General features: G+C 43.6%; 1 protein-coding gene and 1 pseudogene across 2 annotated transcripts in view; both read left to right on the top strand.

The window, feature by feature from the left end:
- Positions 1 to 25,109, top strand: part of LOC126336659 (neither inactivation nor afterpotential protein C) — a 340,870-nt gene that overhangs the window by 120,315 nt on the left and 195,446 nt on the right. For both annotated transcript variants that reach the window (XM_050000600.1, XM_050000597.1), the window contains exons 9-11: positions 122 to 415; positions 6,664 to 6,852; positions 18,618 to 18,817. In XM_050000600.1, the coding sequence (XP_049856557.1) occupies positions 122 to 415; positions 6,664 to 6,852; positions 18,618 to 18,817 (683 nt within the window). The remainder of the gene's footprint in view (positions 1 to 121; positions 416 to 6,663; positions 6,853 to 18,617; positions 18,818 to 25,109) is intronic.
- Positions 2,439 to 2,556, top strand: LOC126337425 (5S ribosomal RNA; annotated as a pseudogene).

Genomic DNA, 25,109 nt, shown 5'->3' with positions numbered 1-25,109 from the left:
TTTAATGGCCAGTAGTGTACATACGGTAGATTCCGCTTCGCCTGCCTGCCAATGAAAATTCCTCTTATCCGCCCCTTGCTGCCTGCACTCACACGTGATGACAAGGGGTGTCTGCCGGCAGCTGTCGCAGGAGCTGAAGAAGATGCTGTCCGAGCTGCACCTGACGGAGGGCCGCCGCGGGGAACCGGAGCGCCGGCGCGAGGTTGCGGTGCGCGGCAGCGCGCTCGTGGCGGAGGGTGCTACCGACCCGGAGCCGATGCGCGTCGAGGACCTGGCGGCGCTCGAGCCCGTGCACGAGGACGCCGTGCTGGCCGAGCTGCACGAGCGCATGCGCAGGGGCCACTGCTACACCTTCGTGGGCGACGTGCTGCTGCTCCTCAACCCCAACGAGCAGCAGAACATCTACGGCCCGGAGGTACTGTGCGCCGCCCCTCTGCACTCCTCCTTCAACTGTATTTGTCTATGAAACTTCCTGACAGATTAAAACTGTGTGCCGGACCGAGACTCGAACTCGGGACCTTGTCTTCCGCAGGCAAGTGCTCCACCAACTGAGCTATCCTAGCACTTGCCCACGAAAGGCAAAGGTCCAGAGTTTGAGTCTCGGTCCGGCACACAGTTTTAATCTGCCAGGAAGTTTCATATCAGCGCACACTCCGCTGCAGAGTGAAATTCTCATTCTGGAAACATTCCCCAGGCTGTGACTAAGCCATGTCTGCGCAATATCCTTTCTTTCAGGAGCGCTAGTTCTGCAAGGTTTGCAGGGGAGCTTCTGTAAAGTTTGGAAGGTAGGAGACTAGGTACTGGTAGAACTAAAGCCGTGGGGACGGGGCGTGAGTCGTGCTTGGGTAGCTCAGTTGGGGAGCACTTGCCCGCGAAAGGCAAAGGTCCCGAGTTCGAGTCTCGTTCCGGCACACAGTTTTAATCTGTCAGGAAATTTCATATCAGCGCACACTCTGCTGCAGAGTGAACTTCTAATTCTGGTATTTGTTTATGTCAAAATATTGCTGGGTTACACTTAGAATTTTTCCCTGATCACAAAAATTTATTTCCAAGGAACCATGCTATATAGAGCTATGCTGTTAGTTACAATGGTAGTTTAATTCATGAAGTTTCCACATGTGCGCTATTTGCAGCCCGCAGAACGTCTAGACTATACCCAATTTCTCTCCATGTCTTGGCCAACATCTCTTCCATCACTGCATTTGCATCAGTCGTACTCGTGCTTTAAGAGTGTGCACATCACGTAATCCACACAAAAGGTCAGGAGGGGTCATGTCTGGTGAATGTGGTGGCAATGATGTTGGATCTCCTCTATCAGTCCAACTGTCGGGAAAGCTTGCATCCACGAACCAGCGAACAACACACCCTTAGTGTGCCGGTGCATCATTGAAACATTACCAATGTAGAAATTCCTGTAACTGAGGTCCAACGTACAAGTTCTAACACTTTGAAGTAAACTGTTGCCGTAATGAAAGAAAAAGAATAGTCTAATAGTTGTCTTGTGCATTAAACAATATCAAACATTGATTTTCAGCCTGTCCCTTGTCTGTTCTACCACGACATGTGGGTTTTCCGCCCTGCAGATCCGCATTTTATGCATGTTTCGTTTCCCATGTGTGTGAAAAGTCGCTTCATTACAAAAAAAAACGAAAAAAACAGTAGTAAGGTGTATTCATCTGTTCGTTCCAGCATTTTCCTTAAAAAAATCGGCGCTTCTGGGCCTACGCCTGGCTGAAAAACTTACAGGAAGTGCACGCTGACTGCATGGACATGCAGCCGTTTTTGTAAAATCTTCATGGCATTGCTTCGAAATGTGCCTGTTTCTCTGTAAACACGACGCATCAATTTCCGGGAACTACGCTAAAATGATGTACACCCGGCATCAGTTGTGTCCTTACTCACTCCAAGTCTATCGCTTTTTACCTTGATAAACCTTACGAAAAGACATAACAGTCTTTTGACTGTACAATACACTTTATTACACGATCTAGATTTCAGCCTTAGTCCATTTTCAAGTGTTACAACTGAATGAATACACTATAAAAGTACCAAACAGTAGAAAACGTAGTGCAAAAATATAATTAATGTATACATTGCATCACTTGTTTTCTGACTTCTATGACAAAAATCATCTAAAATATATAACTTCGGTTATACAAACCTCATGTTTCGTAAAATCACTTATTAACAGGGTAAGACTGTGAAATAAAACGGAAGATCAGATCACGAGTCTACAATTTGTTTCATTTTGTCTAAGCAACAACCAACATAATCATAAGTAAAAGGTTTGTCGCAGACGTCACAGTGTGCACGACGTAATCTGTGGTGCATCAGGGACCCAAGTAGTGGAAGTGTTTGTTTAACAAGTTGGTTACATTATCTTTGGAACAGATACAGCATGTCTGTGTTCATATTTTATGACACGGAGATGCAGCTTTGCCAACGGCCTTGCAGCAGTGGTAGCACCGGTTCCCGTCAGATCACCGAAGTTAAGCGCTGTCGGGCTGGACTAACACTTGGATGGGTGACCATCCGGTCTGCCGAGCGCTGTTGTCAAGCGGGGTGCACTACGCCCTTGTGAGGAAAATTGAGAAGCTACTTGATTGAGAAGTAGCCGCCCCGGTCTCGGAAACAGAAATACGGCCGGGAGAGCGGTGTGCTGACCAAATGCCCCTCCATATCCGCATCCAGTGACGCGTATGAGCTGAGGATGACACGTCGGCCTGTCAGTACCGTTGGGCCTTCATGGGCTGTTGGGAAGAGACATAGAAGTTTGGCCTTATGAGATCGTTAAATATTTGCTACGTGGTACGCTATAAAGATAAGTAGTTAAAAACATCGTTAAGGATTACAACTGTCTTACATAAGGGCATTTTTGATACATGGTCCATAATATAAAATAAATGGCTGTAACCATCGTTAAGAGTTACAAACCCTCTTAACATAAAGGTTTAAAGATTCTTGTAAAAGACCGAGCAATCAAGAGGACAATAGGAGAAAAAAGTGCATTTATTTATTCTAACTGTAACACTTGAATATGGCCTAAGACTGAAACCTAGATAGTGTAACAAAGCAAAACGTACAGTCAAACGTTGTTATATCTTTCCGTAAGCCTTGCAAGGACGTTAGTACATATTTCAATTTACGTCGCAAATTTGTGCTTATGGACCTGAAGATGGGTCTGTCGTCCTGAAACCTGGTTATTCTTCCCTGTTTTGTAAAATAAAATTCTGTTACAATTGTAGCGGATGTTATCTGTCATGACTGCCACTCTCTTTAAATTGTTCGTACCATGCTTTGATGCTCTTCACATCTGGCAGATCTCGGTGCAGATCTCGGCCGTAGGCATTTTGGAACTGTTACAGAAATGTAAAAGGCAGCCATCTTTCATGAAACCACAAAACACAAAGCGCTTCCTTCTGAACAGACGTCATTGTGATACTATCACTCCTTAATTACGCTACCTGTAACAAGAGAAAAAGAATAGAAATCGGATGGTGTCAGAGCGCATGAGGATGTGTATCCATAAAAACATGACTTAAGGTGTCATTTGCTAAGCACCTCGTGGACGTGTATCCGTAGAAAACTTTATGAATTAAGGTAGTGTTTGCAACAAATTGCATAGCTGTATCTACTATAATTCCTTAGCAATAAATTTTTGTAACCAGGGAAAAATATTATGCTCAATCTGAATATGCCATCGACTTCGAAGCCAATATGCTTCATTTTCAAGCGTCCTTGCTTTATTAGCAGGAGACACGTAGTGACGGTCATTTCAATCCCGTTATCGAACAATGTGGCGCAGGTGTAAGACACTGGATTCGCTTTCAGGGGGACAGCTGTTCAACTCCATGCCCAGCCATCTAGACTTCGCTTTCCCTAAGTTGGTTTAAGGCAAGTGCCTTAATTTTTTTATGGCACACGGCCAACTTCCTTTCCTATCCTTCCTCAAGCCGAATTTGCACTTAATCTCATACACCCAGATGACAAAAGTCATGGGGTTACGTTATCCACCCACACATATAGCGGTAGTATCGCGTACACAAGGTATAAAAGGGTAGTGCATTCACGAAACTTCCGTTTGTACATACATGATTCATGTGAATAGGTTTCCGACGTGATTATGGCCGCACGATGGCAATCAACAGACTCTGAATGCAAATGGTAGTTGGAACTAGATTCAAGGGATATTGCATTTCGGAAGTCGTTAGGAGATTCAATATTCCGAGAACCACAGTGTCAAGAGTGTACCATGAATACCACATTTCAGGCATTTCCTCTCACCGCGAACAACATAGTAGCCGATGACCTTTTCTTAACGACCGAGAGCAGCGGCATTTGCTTAGTTGTCAGTGCGTGAAATACCCGCAGATGCACGACGAACGTATCCATTGGACAGTGTGTGGCGAACTTTGGCGTTCGTGGGATAGGACAGCAGACGGCCAACGCAAGTGCCTTTGCTAACAGCACGACATCGCATACAGCGTCCTTTTGGGCTCGTGACCACATCGGCTTGAACCTAGACGACTGGGAGACAGTGGCGTTGTCAGATGAGTCCCCATTTCAGTTGGTAGGTGCTGATGGTAGGGTTCGAGTGTGGCACAGATCCCACGAAGCCATGGGTCCAGGTTGCCAACATGACACTGTGTAAGCCCGGTGTTGGCTCCATAATGTTTTGGGCTGTGTTTACATCGACTGAACAGGGTCCTCTGGCCTAATGGCCGCTGACTGGAAATGGTTGTGTTGGTCAAGTTGGAGACCATATGCAGCCATTCATGGACTTCATGTTCTCAATTTTTATGGATGACATAGCACAATGTCACCGGGCCACAATTGTTCGTGATAAGTTTAAAAAACATTCTAAATAATTTGAGCGAATGGTTTGGTCACCCAGATCGCCCGAAGTTAATCCCATTGAACATTTATGGGACATAATAAAGAGGTCACTTGGTGTACAGAATCCTTCACCAGCAATACTTCCACAATTATGGATGGTTCAATATTTCTGCACGGGACTTCATACGCCGGGGAAAAGGCGGTCCGACACGATATTAGGAGGTATCTCACGACTTTTTTCACCTCGTAATCCGTCAACTCTAAACAGGGGAGAGAAAAATCATTAATGGAATTCTAAAATGTTCAATATTAGGTCCTCTAACGTTTCTCATACATGTCGACGATCTTCCGGTAATACAAACGAAGCATAATTAGTACATTTTTACAGATGATTCAGTTATTATGGTCAATCTTAACTGACTTACAGCAACAAATTAAATTCTAAATAATTCGTTTAGAAGGCTTATTGACTGGTTTTCTGCAAAAGTACTCTCTCTTTCTCTCTTAGTTTTAGGAAAACGGTGCTTATTCAATTCTGCACATCTAAACGTGCAACGTCAGCAATAAATTTAAAGCGTGAACGGAGTTAGTACGTACGACAGAGTCTTTAAAAATTTTGGGTGTACATATTGATCGAAAATGAGATTGCAAATAAATACATTTTAGCGCCTAAGGAACTCATTTCATCCACATTTACGCTTAGGGATATTCCAAACCCTGGAGACAGACAAACCAGTAATTTAATATAATTTGCTTTCTTTCGTTCAGTAGTGGGCAAAGAAATGGGAATCGGTATACTTAGGAAAGGAGAGACACGCTTGAGGCTGATTGAGGCTACCGATACTGTGATAATGAATAGTTAGGTGGTTAGTTCAGTTGAAGAGGAATAGACATATCTAAAAAGGGAAATCACAGAAGCTGGAAGGAAAACAGTAGGTACAAGGAAGAGAAAAAAACTGCAGACTAATAATGGATAACAGAAGAATTCAGTTGATCGATGAAAACAGGAAGTACAAAAATGTTCAGTGAAGTTCAGGAATACAGAAATACAAGTCATTTAGGAATGAAAGTTAAAGCAAAATGACTGCAGGAAAAGTAGGAAGAAATTTAATAAAAGAAGAAACAAACTGTGTATTTTAGATTATCCTTGGTTTTGGGTTTCCCGTGGAGTCTCAAATCCGTATAACCCCAGGTAACTGAAAGCTTGCTCTATTCGCGTGAAACTGTGCTGTTATATGCCAAGTAACTGCTGACTATGCCCGCCCGGTTGGCCGTGCGGTCTGACGCACGGCTTTCCGGGCGGAAAGGAGCGCCTGGTCCCGGCACGAATCCGCCCGGCGGATTTGTGTCGAGGTCCGGTGAACCGGCCAGCCTGTGGATGGTTTTTAGGCGGTTTTCCATCTACCTCCGCGAATGCGGGCTGGTTCCCCTTCTTCCGCCTCAGTTACACTATGTCGGCGATTGCAGCGCAAACAAGTTCTCCACGTACGCGTACGCCACCATTACTCTACCACGCAAACATAGGGGTTACACTCGTCTGGTGTGAGACGTTCCCCTGGGGGGTCCACAGGGGGCCGAACCGAACAATAACCCTGGGTTCGGTGTGGGTAGGCGGAGGGGTGAAGTGGGCTGCGGTAGCCGTCGTGGGGTTGTGGTCCACTGCGGCTGCGTCGGGGACGGAACTTCTTCGTCGTTTCTAGGTCCCCGGTTAACACCCATACAACTGTTGACTACAGGTTCAGCTTTCTCAGAATGTAACGCCATAAAGTTATGATTCGAGTTGACTGAGCCAGACTGAGTTTGCAGCGGTGGGTGACTGTGTTGCAGGTGCACACCAAGTACCAGTTTAAGTCGCGGTCGGACAACGCGCCGCACATCTTCGCGGTGGCTGACCGCGCCTACCAGGACGCGATGCACCACGAGGAGCCACAGACCATCCTGCTGGCGGGGGAGACCGCCTCCGGCAAGACCACCTCGCTGTCGCATCTGGTCCACCACCTCGCCTTCCTGGGAAAGGTCAGTAGCCCGGCATAGCTGCGACAACCACTGCGCCGTCTCCTGATGCATCTCACAAATGAAAAGCTAAACGAGAAATTTATTCTGTTGGTTTATACTATGACCGTGCCAAAGCCTTTGAGTATGTTGATCACAAAATTCTACGTGGATAACTAGTTGTGGCATTGGTGGAGTCCCTCTCGTCAGGTCACTGCCTTATCTTCGCAAAGGAAAGCAGTGGATCTCAGACAGACTATGTCACATGCACGGATCTAACCGCAGAAGGGGGGAACGTAGTTTACAGGATTCCACAGGGATAAGCACTAAGGCCACTCTTCTTCTCGGCCTACACAAATTATCTCCGAGTTACTGTAAAGGGCAATTGCAAACTATAATGCCTGTTGAAGACATAGGCATATGGAGCATCCCCAATTCTCTAGCGGTTCCCTTTTTAGGTACTCCACGTCGACGTCTGCTCGTAGATACGTATCGTCGGTAGGTTTTCCGGCTTTACTTCCCGACAGGACAGCGACGACTCTCCGATGAGGTGCGGGCCTTGTGTTTTGCTATTACTGCGAGTCTTGTATATATCGTGTTTGTTTATAAATTTTCCCGGCTAAAACTCTCCCCTTATATGATTAAGACAGGCTGCGCTACCTGTCGGAGGAAGTGGGGACGTCAAAGAGTCACAAAAGTTCATATTAAGTAGTCCGTAAAAGACGTAAACGTTCACTTCAGTTAGCGTGTTAGTTAATGCCTACGCTTTTCGCTAGATGGTGCAGACTTACTGCTGAATAGCTTTGCTTCCGTAAAGCCTTCACTGATTAGTACTAGGTAAATGAAATAAGTACAACACTCTTGTATTTCACTTTCACTCTATATTCAAGGATTAAGATGGTGATGGATGACGGTCTATTTAAAAGGTTCCTAGCCTGGAGGAATCTAAATAGTCCGCAAATGCCGATATGCACGCGCTCTACTTCCAGATTCGCAACTAACGGCACACGACACTTTCAAAAGTCCACACGCTAATATCTGAATACCGGTACCTCTGAATTCACTCGTATAAGCAGATAATTTGAGTTTATGTCGTCTAGATGTCCATAAAGTTCCAATCTAGCACTAAAGTCCTAAAATCCCCTTTAATACTCCGTTGCTACCAACAGTCAGAGATCGTACACACATCACTTTTAATCTCCGTAATACTCTAACAGTTTATCGTGAATCTTAACACGATAAAGTCCAATCTAATTATTTTCTCACTGACTGCCACGGGTTCCCGGCCCTTTAACGAAACAATCAAGGAAAAAAGGCGGCCATAATGACGATCACGCCTTTTTATAGGTTTTTCGTCGCAAGAGTTTAATGTCACTGCCTTCTCCATGACGGAGCTTCCGCGGCTTTTCTGTACTTAGACGTTAAACTACTTGCTGATATACGATAATTTTGATCTGCAATTACCGAACTCTGATTCTACACTATTTTCCCCTCTAAAAATTCTATTCTTAATTTTAAATTATTCTTTCTATAGCTTTTATCGCTGTAAACTGAACCGAGGTATTACACATATTAAACAAGGTTCCAAACTCAGCCACAGCAAATACAACTCATACGATAGCTCGAAAGCTGACTCTGTGCTCTTTGTATTTATTTTGAGCTTCTACACCAGTCTCTTGTCGTCATGTTTCACTCATGCACGCTATGTTGCCACAATGTAGGGTGATCAAATGATTTACCTATCGCACTACGTAATTGGCCCATTGAAGTAATTGATCACATACCTATTTCTCATGCGCAATGGATAATGACAACAGGAAGTCATTGATTACTCAATGGGAAAATAACATCGTGTGCAGTGCAACATTCTCTATAATTTCATCAGTTTAGCTCGCACACGGCCCAGCTTCCTTTTAATACCAGATATTCTCAAAGCTCATATCATCTGGCGCGCTTCAGAGTGACTGAATTGAAAGCAATTATGGAATGTCGGGTTACGGTTACTCATCTCGAGAATACCGTCCCATCCAAAACCTTGTAAAATCAATGTAACGTATCGTGCTATAAATCATCCTTAACGAACAGTCACTCATGTGAAGTAAGGAAATACTGTAGGTAAAATAATTAAATTCAGTCCTCTCTGTGGGGATCGGATGAGCAAAATACGAACCACAGGAGGCGCAAGCGTGACACATTCATACCCTAATCCACACAGGATTTCAAGAGTTCTAAGCTAGTTGGGTAAATACCCTCAAAACCTAGAGTGCCCTGGAGGGTTTCAGGAGAATACGTCTTTGTGGACTAGCGGAGCCGACCACCAACACCTACAAGGCCACGAAGATACAAAAATCATAAACTGGACGAAATTTTCCACAAATATCTATGACTATCTTACTTATTCAGGAATGAGCTCAAGGGACTATTTGTGTTCTATTACAGTAGTGTACATCCATGAAATCTTCACGGGTCATCAGCCGAGTGGGGTCGTCTTCTAGTCGCAAAGTTACAATGGATTGCGTATCCAACATCTTCACGCGAAGTGTAAATATTAAGTGCGTATTAAGAATGGGCAGTATTCATTCTATCTTCCATAACTTCAGAAACTGTGCAGTAAATCAGAATTACACATGTATGTATGTGGCTACTCGTTAACCTCTACATCTACATCTATATCACTACTCTGCAATTCACATTAAGTGATCGGCAGAGGGTTCATCGAACCACAATCATACTATCTCTCTACCATTCCACTCCCGAACAGCGCGCGGGAAAAACGAACACCTAAACCTTTCTGTTCGAGCTCTGATTTCTCTTATTTTATTTTGATGATCATTCCTACCTCTGTAGGTTGGGCTCAACAAAATATTTTCGCATTCGGAAGAGAAAGTTGGTAAATAGATCTCGCCGCGACGAAAGACGTCTTTGCTTTATTGACTTCCATCCCAATTCGCGTATCATATCTGCCACACTCTCTCCCTTATTACACGATAATACAAAACGAGCTGCCATTTTTTGCACCCTTTCGATGTCCTCCGTCAATCCCACCTGGTAAGGATCCCACACCACGCAGCAATATTCTAACAGGGGACGAATGAGTGTAGTGTAAGCTGTCTCTTTAGTGGACTTGTTGCATCTTCTAAGTGTCCTGCCAATGAAACGCAACCTTTGGCTCGCCTTCCCGACAATATTATCTTTGTGGTCTTTCCAATTGAAGTTGTTCGTAATTTTAACAAAAAAAAAAAAAAACGGTTCAATTAGCTCTGAGCACTCTGGGACTTAACATCTTAGGTCATCAGTCCCCTAGAACTTAGAACTACTTAAACCTAACTAACCTTAGGACATCACACACATCCATGCCCGAGGCAGGATTCGAACCTGCGACCGTAGCAGTCCCGCGGTTCCGTACTGCAGCGCCTAGAACCGTATGGTCTAATTTTAACACCCAGGTACTTAGTTGAATTGACAGCCAAGAGAATGATCTCGATAGATTAAACATAGCCAACGGTAGATAAATAGAGAATCACAAGGGTGGCTGATGTCCAGAGTACAATCTATTTCCGGTAAGTTCAGACGCCACAGAATAAATCAGAATTATTCATGCATTTGGGTATTTGTTAAACATATAAGAATGAGATGTGTTGTTTAAACATAACCACTGGTTTATAATCTTGAGCTGAGAAGCATCAGCGCCAACAGAGCCTTGATGAACTTGTGGATAGTATGCCACGAGGGATACAGGCATGCATCAATGCAAGGGGACGTGCTACTGCGTATTAGAGGCACTGGTGTGTACAGCAATCTGGACCACCACCTATGCACGTCTCGCTGTACGGTGGTACAAGATGCAATGTATGGTTTTCATGAGCAATAAACAAGTCGCAAATAATTTGTATGTTGCTCTCTTTTCCAGTTTTCTGTACGGGTTCCGGAACTCTAGGACCCGAGGTGAGGCAAAACTTTTTTTGTTGATGTGTATTTACAACCACAAGACTTGCATCTGCTCATCCTGCGTTCGTAACAACAAACGGCAATAATACAGCAAGAAGAGAAAAGAGTAGCGCTCCGTCATTTACGCTGAATAGTTTTGCATTCTCCATTTTTACAACTTCTGGAAGTTTTGCTGTGTTAAAAGCAATCTTTGAACATTAAGCAAACACGCATCTCGTAACTTTATGGTTTCTTTTAAATTTTTTATTCCGTTTTTTACAATGATACATTTTTTTACCAAATATAGGGTATCAATTATTGAAGAATATGAAATAAAATCGTCATAACTTCTGAACGGCTTTCGTTAGGACATTTAAACTGCACTGTTGGCCTCAGGGCATGATTGGAATTAGTTTGCGCATACGTAGTTTGGTTTAGTGACGAAGCCCATTTTCATGGGTTTGTCAATAAGGACAGAGAATACGCATTTCGCGGTCGAAAAGTCTCTTCACCCTCAACGGGACACTGTGTGGTGGACAACGTCCAGTTACTGAATAATCGGGCGATATTTCTTGATGGCACAGTGACTACCGAACAGTCTGTGAAGGTTTTGGAAGATTATTTCAACCCTGTTATCCAAAGTGACCCTGATTTCGACAAGATGTGGTTCATGCAAGTCGGAGCTCGAAACCATCGAAGCAGAAGACTGATTGATACAGTGGAGGAGCACTTCGGGGATCGCATTCTGACTCTGGGGCACCCAGAGGCCACTGACATGCGCTTCGATTGGCCTCCATATTCTCCGGATCTGAACACTTGCGACTCCTTTTTGTGGGGTTGTATTAAAGATAAAGTGTATACAAGAACCCCAAAACCATTGCCGAACCGAAAACAGACAATAAGGAGGCCATCGACAGCATCGATGTTCCGGCACTTCAGTGGGTCATGCAGAATTTCGCTATAAGTCTGCCCACATCATTGCCAATGATGGCGGGCATATCGAACGTGACGTAACGTAAATCCGAATTCCGTAGTGACGTTTACACATTGAATAAAGTATGTTCACACCGTAATTTTTAACTAATCTACATTTTTTTCACATAGTTCAATAATTATCGCCCTGTACACTTCATTACATTATCAGTTATAAGAGTAAAATTAGGAAAAAAGAAATAATAATATCAAACGATTCACATCGAGTCGTTTTAGCATTGCTTATTAGCATGAGCTAGCGTCTCGTTAAACTCTGCATGTTGCTGTAGTGGTCTCTAGTATAAACGAGGGCTTTGTTTTGGATTCAAAGATTCTTCATCGTAAATCCCTTGTGACCAGTTAGTATTAGGTTTGGCTCTTGTTATAATTATGAATGTTGCAGCTGTGTGTCTTTTAAATGATGTAAAGCAATTGCAAGCCATCGCTTGCTTTTAATCATAAATATGTCTGAATGATGCTAAATATTATCATCATTACACAAAGAAAAGTATTATCTTCTCAATAACCTCCAAATCATGAGCTTCACCCTTAATTTTATATATAAAATTAGAAGCCGGCCGCTGTGGCCGAGTGGTTCTAGAAGCTTCGGTCTGGTACCGCGCTACTGTTACTGAGGCAGGTTCGGATCTTGCCTCGGGCATGGATGTGTGTGATGTCCTTAGGTTAGTTAGGTTTACGTAGTTCTGAGTCTAGGGGACTGATGACCTCAGATGTTAAGTCCCATAGTGCTTAGAGCGATTTGAACCACTTGAAATTAGTAAATTTATTCATGGCATTTTTGTTGCTTATGATTGCCGTCACATTCAGAACTCAGATTAATAATCTAATTAATTAATTGAACCTTGAATTGCTGGTGTACCCATGTGCCACCACAGTAAAATAAAAACAGTGAATAGCTGAGGGAATATGAATGAGAACAGTGGCGTATTTAAGTGCACAAAACTAATGACAAGTTTTATTAATCCTTTCATGCTACAACGAGCTGATAAATCTTACAAAAAAATGACAGACGCTACCCAGAAAAAAGATTGTGCTTGATTGACGAAACATTCATTGGGGTGGAAGATAAACAAATTCTCCCCTGAATTAATCCCTCTTACAAAACAATCTAATTTAGTTCACATGAATCCGCTGTGAGGTCCAACTCTGTTCAAATTTTCATGAATTTCTAATGGACCAAACCGCTGAGGTCATCGGTCGCTAGACTTACACACTATTTAAACTAATTTAAACTAACTTATACTAAGAACAACACACACACCCATGCCCGAGGGAGGACTGAAACCTCTGGCGGGAGGGACCGCGCAGTCAGTGACAAGGCGCCTCCAACGGCGCGGCGGCCCAACTCTATTCAAATGGAATCAACTACGACCAAGTGTACCACTAACTATGGTTCACCGGAGAACACTGAGCTGTGACTATCATTTAACAACCCTACGTTGGTGCAGCAGTATTTTACCCTTTCACCTTGATTCCGGAGGCAGTAGAAAACCGCGCACTATGGGCGAGGATCAGTGTGCTGTGGCAGTAGAAAGGTTCTGAAACGTCCACGAAAATTTGCAAACTGTGCGGACTGGCGTTCTGATTATCAGAAGGTGGGAAGCTTCCTTGTCAGAGCCCTGAAATTCTGGCAGATTTCAGTGTGAGGTGCGCCCGTTCGTTGGTCTGGTCAAACCAATTTGACTCACAGGTACGAAAGTGCATTCTGGATTTATCAAACGTCAGACAGCTGACTCTGGATGAATTACGTTCACCCTCATTACACCATTATGTCCAAAATGATATGCATTTCGACTGTCCGTACAGCTGGAAACTGCCACTGGTTCGTAGTCCACACCAGGATACAGACCGCAAGTCTCACCCACTAGGAAAAAACCTGAAGTTCTCCGCTAGGAGAAGACCAGAAGACGAAGAAGGCAAAGAATCACTACAACTTTCCACCAAGCCTTGCTGCGGGAGCCGAATTAGCAAAAGTGAAACTGCCCCCCCCCCCCCCCCCCATTATGCAAACCAATCGAACTATCCTCTACTCACTGGTTCTACCTTTTTTACTTTTCTGTTGGCCTGGTAGCCAATCCAGACACAGCACCGGGGTTCCCACGCTGGGGGATGAAGCCTCTGCTTTGCATGTCCTGAGAGGAGCCAATGAGCGACTCAAAATCTCACTTGTCTGGAACAATAAGATCTTAGACAATGGAGGCGACGTTCTCACGGTAAGCATGACCATGTTTCAGCAGAAAACGTCTACCTAGATGGGACCACAGTCCCTCATTTACGGAGAGATTTAATCTTTCCAGCCCAACAATTTCCAATTTCTGAAAGAAGGCTGTTAATCTTTCCAGACAGACATACCCGTGAAATATATGTTTCTGCTACATGTTAAAAGAACATGGCGACTTCCTGGCATCAGTGGAGTTACAGTCTTGTCTCCACTAAACACTTGCAACAGCCACTCTGTCTGTGTCGTCACAGCTTCTAACATGAGAATGCACAGAGTTTTATGGCCTTCTCACAGTTTGCACAAGAGCTCAGTTTACTGCCATCTCTCTTAAAATGGCTTCCTCCACCCACTTTCTGCCAACTGGCTGCCTTTGCCACAGACTACTGTCTGGCCCAGGTAAAATGTTTTTGCAAATCAGTGCCCCCTTTTCCGACCCCAAGCAAAAAATGGGGAGTGCTACAGCTAAAAGGCCCTCTGCAGGTACTATCCACTGAGTGCTCCTTCACTCACACAGTCTGGTCGCTGCACACAGAATTTAAGGCCCCAATCCATCTCTCTCCTTGTTCTCTATCACCTCCAGTATGGCCCCTCGTTTACAAGTTCTCTTTAGGATACACATGTAGTTATATGAACGTTCTGCCTACAATTTCCTCGTGTAAAAACGTCATAAACCTTAAATACCAAATGTAGTACTGGGCAACACCGAGATGATGACCTAAACTATGAATATTAACCTGACTGACGATGTTGGTAAAGAGAGAGAGAGTGGCGTACCGCATCTCACAATCTCATGTTCGATTGGAACTTTAATTTGTGATTTCCTCCATTTGTTTGCTTTTAAGTATCTGCTGTGCTGGTATGCCGTGATTGTATGACAGATGGTGGAATATATGTGAGAGCATTTGATGTAAGATTGTCACCATGTAACCATGTTAAGGTTTACTGCATTAGTGGCGCTAAGACTATGTAAACGGTTTAACATACGTGAAGCCAATTTGCATAGTTTTGTTAAGTACGTTTTGAGAGTTGTATGTCGACGAGCGGTTTTAAAAGAAATCGATAACCATCTTGGTAAGGTTTTTAGTAGCTTGCAAGCTGAAACTTTTTTATATGTCATCATGATGAAGTGCAGGTGAATATTAAACTGTGTGTTATCAAAAATTGTGTAATTGCTATTGCCACAATGTGCAATATGCTGATTGTCTGTTTATTAATAAATGATGAAATTTATGTCCAGTAAAACTATCACCACGCACCACTACCCAGTATCCTGTATTATAATTAGCATCACTGTGATCTACTGCTGGCCACCATCAGTTGAATCTAGTGATCTTATGCAGATAACGTGAATGTAGTGCAGTTGAAGCTTTCCTAAATTCATTGTAATGGCTGCACGGAAATCAAAAACTACCGCACAAGGATCTGGAGGCAACCAATGCTTCTGTACAGGTGACGTAACGCCATTGATGTGCGTTAGCGAAACGGCCAATGGTCGTACAGATGCATGACATGGGTGTGGAGGCTGCCATGGGCTCTTATTATTGACAGGCTCGCCTTGTCTTCTATTTGGCGAAGTAATTTCTCCTATACATTCTTCACTTAGTTGACTTTTAATTCTTCGTTTATCTTTGCTGATGCCACAAATGATACAATATTTGTAAATATATTTCTTGGTGAAACACCGTTTAAAACCCATTTTAAGACATGCTTTATGTCACTGGCCGTACCTGGACCTTTTTTTACCCAGGGAGCATTCCTCATCAAGATCATTCTAAAATCTTACATGCCATGGTTTCGTACACAGCCTTTCTTTGTGTCTCATGCTACGAAACGCGTTACATTGTTTCCGTATTTACTGCCAATAAACAAGTTATACAATCGCCTATGACTTACTACTGGTCCTCTAGTGTGTGATACGAATATAACAATGTTTTGAATTTTGACTGAAACCTTCATTTCAGTTGTTGTTGCTCTGGTCTTCGATCTGAAGACTAATTTCATGCATCTCTCCACACTAGTGTGTCTTGCGCAAGACTTTTCTGCTCTGCATAGCTACTGCGACTTCATTCATTATAATCTCGGACCGAGCGAGGTGGCGCAGTGGTTAACACGCTGGACTCGCTTTCGGGAGGACGACGGTTCAATCCCACGTCCGGCCATCCTGATTTAGGTTTTCCGTGATTTCCCTACATCGCTCCAGGCAAATGCCGGGATGGTTTCTTCCCCGTCCTTCCGTAATCCGATGAGACCGCTGACCTCGCTGTCTGATCTCCTCCCCCAAACAACCCAACCCACTACAATCTGCTTACCGTATTCAAGGCTCGGTCTCCCTCTGCAGTTTTACCCCTTTCCACTTCCCTCCATTACAAATTCTTCGTCCCTGATACCTCAGGATGTATCCTATCAAATGAACCCTTCTTTTAGCCAAGTTCCGACATAATTTTTTTTTCCTTAATCGATTAAGTAAATAGTTATTCTATCTACCCCTCTAGTCTTCAGCATTCTTCTGTAGCACCACACATCAAAAGCTTCTCTTCTCTTCTTGTCTGCGTTATTGATCATCCATGTTTCACTTTCGTATAAGGCTACACTCCATAAAAATACCTTCCTAACATTTAAAATTACATTCGACGTTCACTCTCCTTCAGGCGTCATCAATTATTTTTATGCCTAAATAGCAAAACTCGTGCATTTCATTTAGTGTCTCGTTTCCTAACCCAATTTCGTCGCCAAATCCTGATTTATTTCTGTTACATTTCGTTACTCGTGCTTTACCTTTGTTGATACTCATAACATCATTTCAAGAGGCAACCCAACCGGTTCATCTGCGCTTCCAAGTCTTTTGCTGTCTCTGAGAGAACGACAATGTCATCGTCAAACCTCAAAGTTTTTATTTCTTCTCCCTGAACTCTAATTTCCTTCCAAATTTCTACTTCGTTTCTTGCTCTGCTTGCTAAGTGCACAGAATTAATAACTGGGATAGTCTATATCCCTGTCTCGCACCTTTCTGAACTACTCCTTCACTTTCATATGTCAGCTCTTGTAACTGCAGTTCCTATACAAGTTGTAAGGAACCATTCTTTCCTTATATTTGATCCCTGCTGTCATCATAATTTCAAAGAGAGTATTTCAGTCAACATTGGTAAAAGCTTGCTCTAAATCCACAAATGCTATAAACATGAGTTAGCCTTTCTTCAACCTAACTTCTAAGATCAGTCGGTCTTCCTCGTTGTCGGCCTCTACCAATTCTTCCAGTCTTCTGCAAATATTTCTTGTCAGTATTTTGAAACTGTACCTTATTAAACTGATGTTTTTGTCATGCTCACAAGTGTCAGCATCTGCGATCTTCGGAATTGTAATCACTACAAGACTGCCGTCTACTCTAGGGGCCTTGTTTCGACTTAGGTCTTTCAGCATTCTGGCAAATTCTTTCGCAGCATCACATGTGGTATCTCATCCTCATTTATTTCCTCTATTTTTTCTATAAAATTGTCAGAAAGATAATTTCTGTTGTACAGAATTTCTACATATTCCTTCCACCTTTCATGCTTCTCTTTTTGCTTAGTACTTGCTTACAACTGAAATATTTATATTCGTACAGTTGTTTCTCTATTCTCAAAAGGTCTCTTTAATTCTACTAAATGCAGCATTTATCTCTCCTATAGTTACGCATGCGTCTACATCTTTGCAAGAAGACCTCCAGCAACTCCTGCTTAGCCATTTTTAGTATTTGGCATTTAGGGGAGTCAAACACTGTGAGATCATCACCGTAACAAATCTTGTTTTTGGAAACTGACGTCTTAACTTCACACTAGCTGGCAGCGTTTAGGGTAGACCTACAAGAGAACAGTTACTAAAAAATCGGGTAGTGACGATTATGTAGTTGCGTCTAAGTTAATGGCTCCATATGGATAACGTACGCAACCATAAAAATGGATCTGATTCTCGTGAGACTCGCCGCAGGGCGAACCGACATCAGGCAGTTCGGTGCAGCCGTACTCCCGCCTGTCAGCTGAAGAAAGCTGCCTTCATCAAGAGATCTACCAGTATTAATCTGTGCATTGCTTGTATATAAGGAGGATGTTTCTGAAACTATATCTGGAGTACAGAATTTGAATGCAAGATAATGACGGACGAAAATTGTCAAAGAAAACACTGAAAGTAGTGAAATTTTTTGCTACACAAGGACATCAAAAATGAAATTGACAGCTAAAATACCATCTGAAAATGTATGAGAAAGAATAGGTAAGAATAGTCCAGGTGATAGTGTAACACAACTCGTCCACCTGCAGGGGTTGATAGCACACAAGTGAAAAAACAATGAAAATACACTCGTCATTCAGTCAACCTTTTTCAATTGAATGTTTGTGTGAGGACCATGTACACACACGAAAAGGGGAGGACATAAGTACTATTCATCCATATAGGATGTAAGTTAGCAGAAGGTTAATTGCAGTAATGCTTTCTTATTTACAAAACTGTACATGTCGTACACTAAACAGCAGTAAACACAATTAAGCAAGATTTAATGGAGCCGAACGGAGTATGCCTCTTTATCATGACGTCAGCTTCACTAAAACTTTGAGCTGCAGGCCTCCACGCCACTATAAGCTGTGACTAACGTCATCGTGTACTTACTGTGTTGCAGAGTGGGAATGGACAAGGAGAACGCGTACAGAAGGCCCTCTCCGTACTGCGAGCTTTCGGCAACGCCGCCACACCGCTCAACGGCAACTCGACGCGTCACGTCTTCCAGGTGCAGCTCACCTTTGGCTTGACGGGAAAACTGTCGGGCGCCATCTTCTGGATCTACCAGCTCGAGAAGTGGAGGGTCTCCACCAAGTACAGGTGAGTTACGCAGGTCTGCACAATTAGAACACATAGCAATAGCAATGTTACTGATGATAGTGTCACCAAACAGGAGTTACTAAACACGGTATTCGAAATTTCCTTCACCAAGGATGGCGCACTAAATATTCCAGTACTGGAATCAAGAACAGCTACTAACAGAGTAATTTAGAAGTAAATACTCTCGGTCCAGAGAAGCAATTTAAACAATCTAATAAAGGCCACTGCAGTCATGGACTGTGCGGCTGTCCTGGCGGAAGTTCGAGTCCTCCCTCGGGGATGGGTGTGTGTGTTTGTCCTTAGGATAATTTTGAATATAGGTAAGTTTCGCCACAGGTTATATACCAATTAGGTTCCTTCCGAAGTACGCTAATGTATAGCTCTGCATTTAGCTATCATATACATCCGTCCGCTAGACGAAAGATCCGTACCTATCGACTGGAAAATTGCACAGGTCACATCAACACACAAGAAAGGAAATGGATGTAATCCTTCGAATCACAGATCCACATCATTGATGCCGATTTGCGATTGGATTTTGGAACATATACTGCTTTCAGATATTATGAATTACCTCGAAGAAAATGATATATTGACGCACAACCAGCACGGGTTCAGAAAACATCATTCTCGTAAATCACAGTTGGCCCTTTATTCATACAAAGTAATGTGTGCTATCGACATGTGATCTCAGATTTGTTCTGTTTTTCTAAATTTCTAGATTCGCAGAGGTGACAAGATGAAAGATCGGGGTTGTGAGTGGGGTGGTTGACAATGTCCCAACCGAATGGATCCAGGAGTTGCTTTGTAGCGTTGACTGTTGGGAAACGTGTACTGTCACGCAACAATCACACTCCTTTCATTACTATTCCCCTCATTTTGTTTTGTATTACCCGCCATTACTCTTTTAGAGTTTCACGGTATCGCCTATTAGTATTTTTTTTCCCCTGGGGCAAAAATTCAAAGAGGAGAAGCCCGTTACCGTCCCAAAAGACAGAAGCCAGAAGACAGAAACAGTGGGTCTGAATTTTTTCATTGACTGTAAGGAAGAATGTCACCACTGCATTGGCTATCTTTTCGACTCAGGTGTGTAGCGGGGCACCCACATGTTGTCGTCAACAACAGAGTCAAGAAATTATTCTCTTTACAGTTCGCAGCGCACGAGGAATTCCCGTGAAGATGCGAATGCGATGACTTTGTTGTTGATTTATAAACTATTTCAGTGGTCATCTTGCAAACGATTTTCGAAAACCAACTTTTTCAGTAATGATTACATGCATTAGAGATCTGTATATTTCTGTATACGTTGCATTCATCTCGTACAAAGTGAACCGACGATTGTCACGAATCACTGCTTCCATCTTGTTCACTGCCTGATCATTTACGATGACTCGAATATACAACATCATTTCCCCCCGAACTACTTGTCACACAATAATTTGGAGGCACATTTAGTGCTACATGTAGATACCGTATGCTAAATGTGTTGCGAATAGAATTAGACGGGACAAGTAATAAATTAAAACGTCATACCAGATCCCGAAATTTACTGCATGAACAGTGAACTTTCTAGTAAGCGGTCAGTTTTTTTTTTCCTTTCATTTTCTTGTTGGGAGAGTCAGCGAGAAAAACTTTTAAAAATGATTTGTAATTATGAGCGTTAGCTGTCGCTAAGTGCTCTGATTCTCAAATACTGGATAAATATAGTCTGGGTAATCTGTACACCTTGATTTACGCTGCCTCCTGAAATATAAGGCCAAAATAGATTCTAAATTAAATAACTGACTTTTGTATTAAACCTTTGAAGTAAGATTATAGTTTTCAATGGATAAATTATGAAATGTTCACATGCGTGTGAATTCCTAAGGGACCAAACTGCTTAGGTCATCGGTCCCTATACTTACACAATACTTAAACTAACTTAAACTAACTTATGCTAAGAACAACACACACACGCATATGTCCAAGGGAGGACTCGAACCTCCGGCAGAAGGGGGGTAAATTATGACATTATTTTAAAGTTTTAAATGTGGTGAATAACAATATGAAATATTGAAAATAAAATTTTTGTTGCCCCCCGAAAGCCGTTTGAAAGGCAACCTGTAATTAGGATCTTGCGTCGTGAACGTTTACACCGGTAGTCGTTCATTAATACACTCCTGGAAATGGAAAAAAGAACACATTGACACCGGTGTGTCAGACCCACCATACTTGCTCCGCACACTGCGAGAGGGCTGTACAAGCAATGATCACACGCACGGCACAGCGGACACACCAGGAACCGCGGTGTTGGCCGTCGAACGGTGCTAGCTGCGCAGCATTTGTGCACCGCCGCCGTCAGTGGCAGCCAGTTTGCCGTGGCATACGGAGCTCCATCGCATGGACGTGAACCGTATGTGCAGTTGACAGACTTTGAGCGAGGGCGTATAGTGGGCATGCGGGAGGCCGGTTGGACATACCACCGAATTGCTCAACACGTGGGGCGTGAGGTCTCCACAGTACATCGATGTTGTCGCCAGTGGTCGGCCAAAGGTGCACGTGCCCGACGACCTGGGACCGGACCGCAGCGACGCACGGATGCACGTCAAGACCGTAGGATCCTACGCAGTGCCGTAGGGGACCGCACCGCCACTTCCCAGCAAATTAGGGACACTGTTGCTCCTGGGGTATCGGCGAGGACCATTCGCAACCGCCTCCATGAAGCTGGGCTACGGTCCCGCACACCGTTAGGCCGTCTTCCGCTCACGCCCCAACATCGTGCAGCCCGCCTCCAGTGGTGTCGCGACAGGCGTGAATGGAGGGACGAATGGAGACGTGTCGTCTTCAGCGATGAGAGTCGCTTCTGCCTTGGTGTCAATGATGGTCGTATGCGTGTTTGGCGCCGTGCAGGTGAGCGCCACAATCAGGACTGCATACGACTGAGGCACACAGGGCCAACACCCGGCATCATGGTGTGGGGAGCGATCTCCTACACTGGCCGTACACCTCTGGTGATCGTCGAGGGGACACTGAATAGTGCACGGTACATCCAAACCGTCATCGAACCCAACCTTCTACCATTCCTAGACCGGCAAGGGAACTTTCTGTTCCAACAGGACAATGCACGTCCGCATGTATCCCGTGCCACCCAACGTGCTCTAGAAGGTGTAAGTCAACTACCCTGGCCAGCAAGATCTCCGGATCTGTCCCCCATTGAGCATGTTTGGGACTGGATGAAGCGTCGTCTCACGCGGTCTGCACGTCCAGCACGAACGCTGCTCCAACTGAGGCGCCAGGTGGAAATGGCATGGCAAGCCGTTCCACAGGACTACATCCAGCATCTCTACGATCGTCTCCATGGGAGAATAGCAGCCTGCATTGCTGCGAAAGGTGGATATACACTGTACTAGTGCCGACATTGTGCATGCTCTGTTGCCTGTGTCTATGTGCCTGTGGTTCTGTCAGTGTGATCATGTGATGTATCTGACCCCAGGAATGTGTCAATAAAGTTTCCCCTTCCTGGGACAATGAATTCACGGTGTTCTTATTTCAGTTTCCAGGAGTGTATATAAAGAACATTCAATAATTAAGGAGACAAACAGATGTAGAAATGAAAGCTTGTAGGATTAATTTTTGCGTTCATGACTTTAGGATGGCATCACTGGGATGAGCTGAGAAAATTGTTTTGTTTATAACCTTGATGTTGCATTTAACGTTGGCGTGCCCAGTGGAAGTTTCCACATTAGTAGAACAACTTTCAGCAATAGATTTTTTTCTTTCAAAAGGTAAAAAACAGGCTAAAAGCTTTTCTTGAATAATTTTTCCCTGTGGTGAAATTTGTATGAGGCAACTGGTATAAATCTGTGGTTTGCTCCACAAATTTCTGAGCGAACAACGTCCTGGCTGGTCAGTTGAAGTGTCAAGTCGTTTTCGTCTTTTGTGGTTATCTCGAGTGTCAGCGTACAATAAACAGCGCCTACTGGTCGGATATTCTGATGAAGAAAGAGTAAAGTCTGTAATGAGAGCAAAACCTCGTGGATCTCAAAGGAAAGCTGTGATTTGGTTACACGACAATGCTGGCCCTCACACCACCCAGCTGACCCAAGAAACCATCGGAAAATGTTTTTGATGACACTGCCTCATCCTCCCTACAGTACAGGTTCGCCTTATTCAGATTTTCATCTGTTTGGTCCATTTAAGGGCACATTAAGCGGGGAAAAAATGCCGCAACAGCGAGGATGTCAAAGTAATTGTGAGAAAGTGGCTCAAACAGCGAGGCAGAGACTTCTTTGCATCCGGTATTTTAAAAAACTAGTTCTTCTTTGGGATAACGGCTAGACGATCCCAATAATTCCTTCTACAGCTTTGCACACGTACGCTCGAACTCTTAGACCGATGACCTCGCTGTTTGGTCCCCTCTCCAAATTAATCAACCAACCAGCCAACGCTCGAACTCATACAGGAATCAGCGAATGCTGCGAGTAAAGAGGCTTAAAGGGCGGAGACACTATGTCGGTAGTATGAGGATAAGTTGCAACTTCGCGTCGCTCACGAACTGTGTCAGGATGGCCGAAGCGATTAAGATGACATCTAATGAGAAGGGGAATATCCAGATTAGTCCTAGTCCGCCACAAATTTTGAAATTTCCCCACTGACTTACTTCAATGCTCATTAGCATCCATTGTCTGTTCATAAGTGTAGTAATACTGGTGAGGTTTAGGTCGAATTGATCGTATGGCATTATTGACTCGGAGACCCCACCTGGGACTGTTCGGTTGCCTAGTAATAGTCTTGTTATTTGACGACCCTTCGGCGATTTGGTCGTTAATGGTGATGAAAGGACGATGATGACAAAATAGCATCCAGAGTCCGAGTGGATAAACACCCCAGTGCAGCCGGAATTCGAAATCGGGTTCCCGCACAGCAGCCGTTCTAACGGTTCAAATGGCTCTGAGCACTATGGGACGTAACTGCTGAGGTCATAATTCCCCTAGAACTTAGAACTACTTAAATCTAACTAACCTAAGGACATCACACACACCCATGCCCGAGGCAGGATTCGAACCTGCGACCGTAGCGGTCACGCGGTTCCAGACTGTAGCGCCGAGAACCGCTCGGCCACTCTGTCCGGCCCACAGCAGCCGTCAGGGGTGCTGGCCGCTCAACTACAGAGGCGGGGAGCATTATCTTAAGAGATACTAAAAGTCTCATTTTGAGAAAATCCACATTTTTTCTTAATCAGTTTGTCCCCTTAAGTGGAGACGGAAGGCAAGTGGGCTTAAAAAATTCAATTTTTAGATTTTAGCGTATTTGAAATGCCTGGTCTTTCCTGCGTGAAACAGTTTTTGTTTTATATAAACACGACAATTTTTTCCTGAGATATGATGGTTTGATGGTTTTCCTGACGCTCTGTGCAATCTGGCATTTAAACGCCACGCCTTCCTTTTTGTGCCATACAGAGATAATGCACAGCATTCTTTTACTCCTTGTATATTACTTCATGCTTCTATTGTTTTATCGCTTCAGTGTTTCCTACTGTGTATCTCCTATCGGTACTCGTTTTTCCGATCGTGTTTCTTATTGTTTTCGAGCGTTAATGGTTGCAGTTAGTGATGTTTGTTGTGAGTAAAGTACGTGTTGATCTGTATTTTCTTTGGTTCCGTGTGTTTTCATAAAAATGTCACGAATAAAGACATTCTTGCCTAAATTAAAATTCAGAGGAAATAAATACGTAAAAGTAAATGAGGTTATTGGGTCAAAGGACCCAAGAATGTTAGGGGATGGTGACAGCAAGGCTTATGACTGAGTATGTGCAGAACAATCCTATGGTCCTAATCTCACAATTTCTATATTATAGTGCACTGGGCATGTCCAGAAGAGGGTGGGATCCAGGTTGAGAAGATTATTGAAAGAAAAGTCAAAAATAGCATTGGAAGATGGTAAGAAGTTAAGTGATAAAAGTCGCCCGACAAATGTTGAAATACATAAATTACAGAATTATTATGGCTTGGCTACGAGAAGAAATGTAGAGAATTTAGAAAGCATAAAAAAAGCTGTTGGGGCTATCTTTTTCCATAAGCTTTCCACAAATGAAAATCTAGTGCACGGTCTTTGTCCGAATGATCCTGACACTTGGTGCAAGTATAGGAGAAGTGCCAAATATGACCATAAACATTCTTTTCCTGCATCAGTAATGAATGAAATTAAACCCATATTTAGAGACATTTGCAAAGATAGCTTGTTGAAGAAACGTCTTCATGGGAAAACCCAAAATTTCAATGAATGTGTGAATTCTGTTATTTGGGACCAGTTA

The sequence above is a fragment of the Schistocerca gregaria genome, chromosome 2 (genome assembly GCF_023897955.1).
Source record: "Schistocerca gregaria isolate iqSchGreg1 chromosome 2, iqSchGreg1.2, whole genome shotgun sequence".
NCBI classification, from domain to species: Eukaryota; Metazoa; Arthropoda; class Insecta; order Orthoptera; family Acrididae; genus Schistocerca; species Schistocerca gregaria.
The sequence above is the reverse complement of the archived record's forward strand: the minus strand, read 5'-3'. Positions and strand labels throughout refer to the sequence as shown.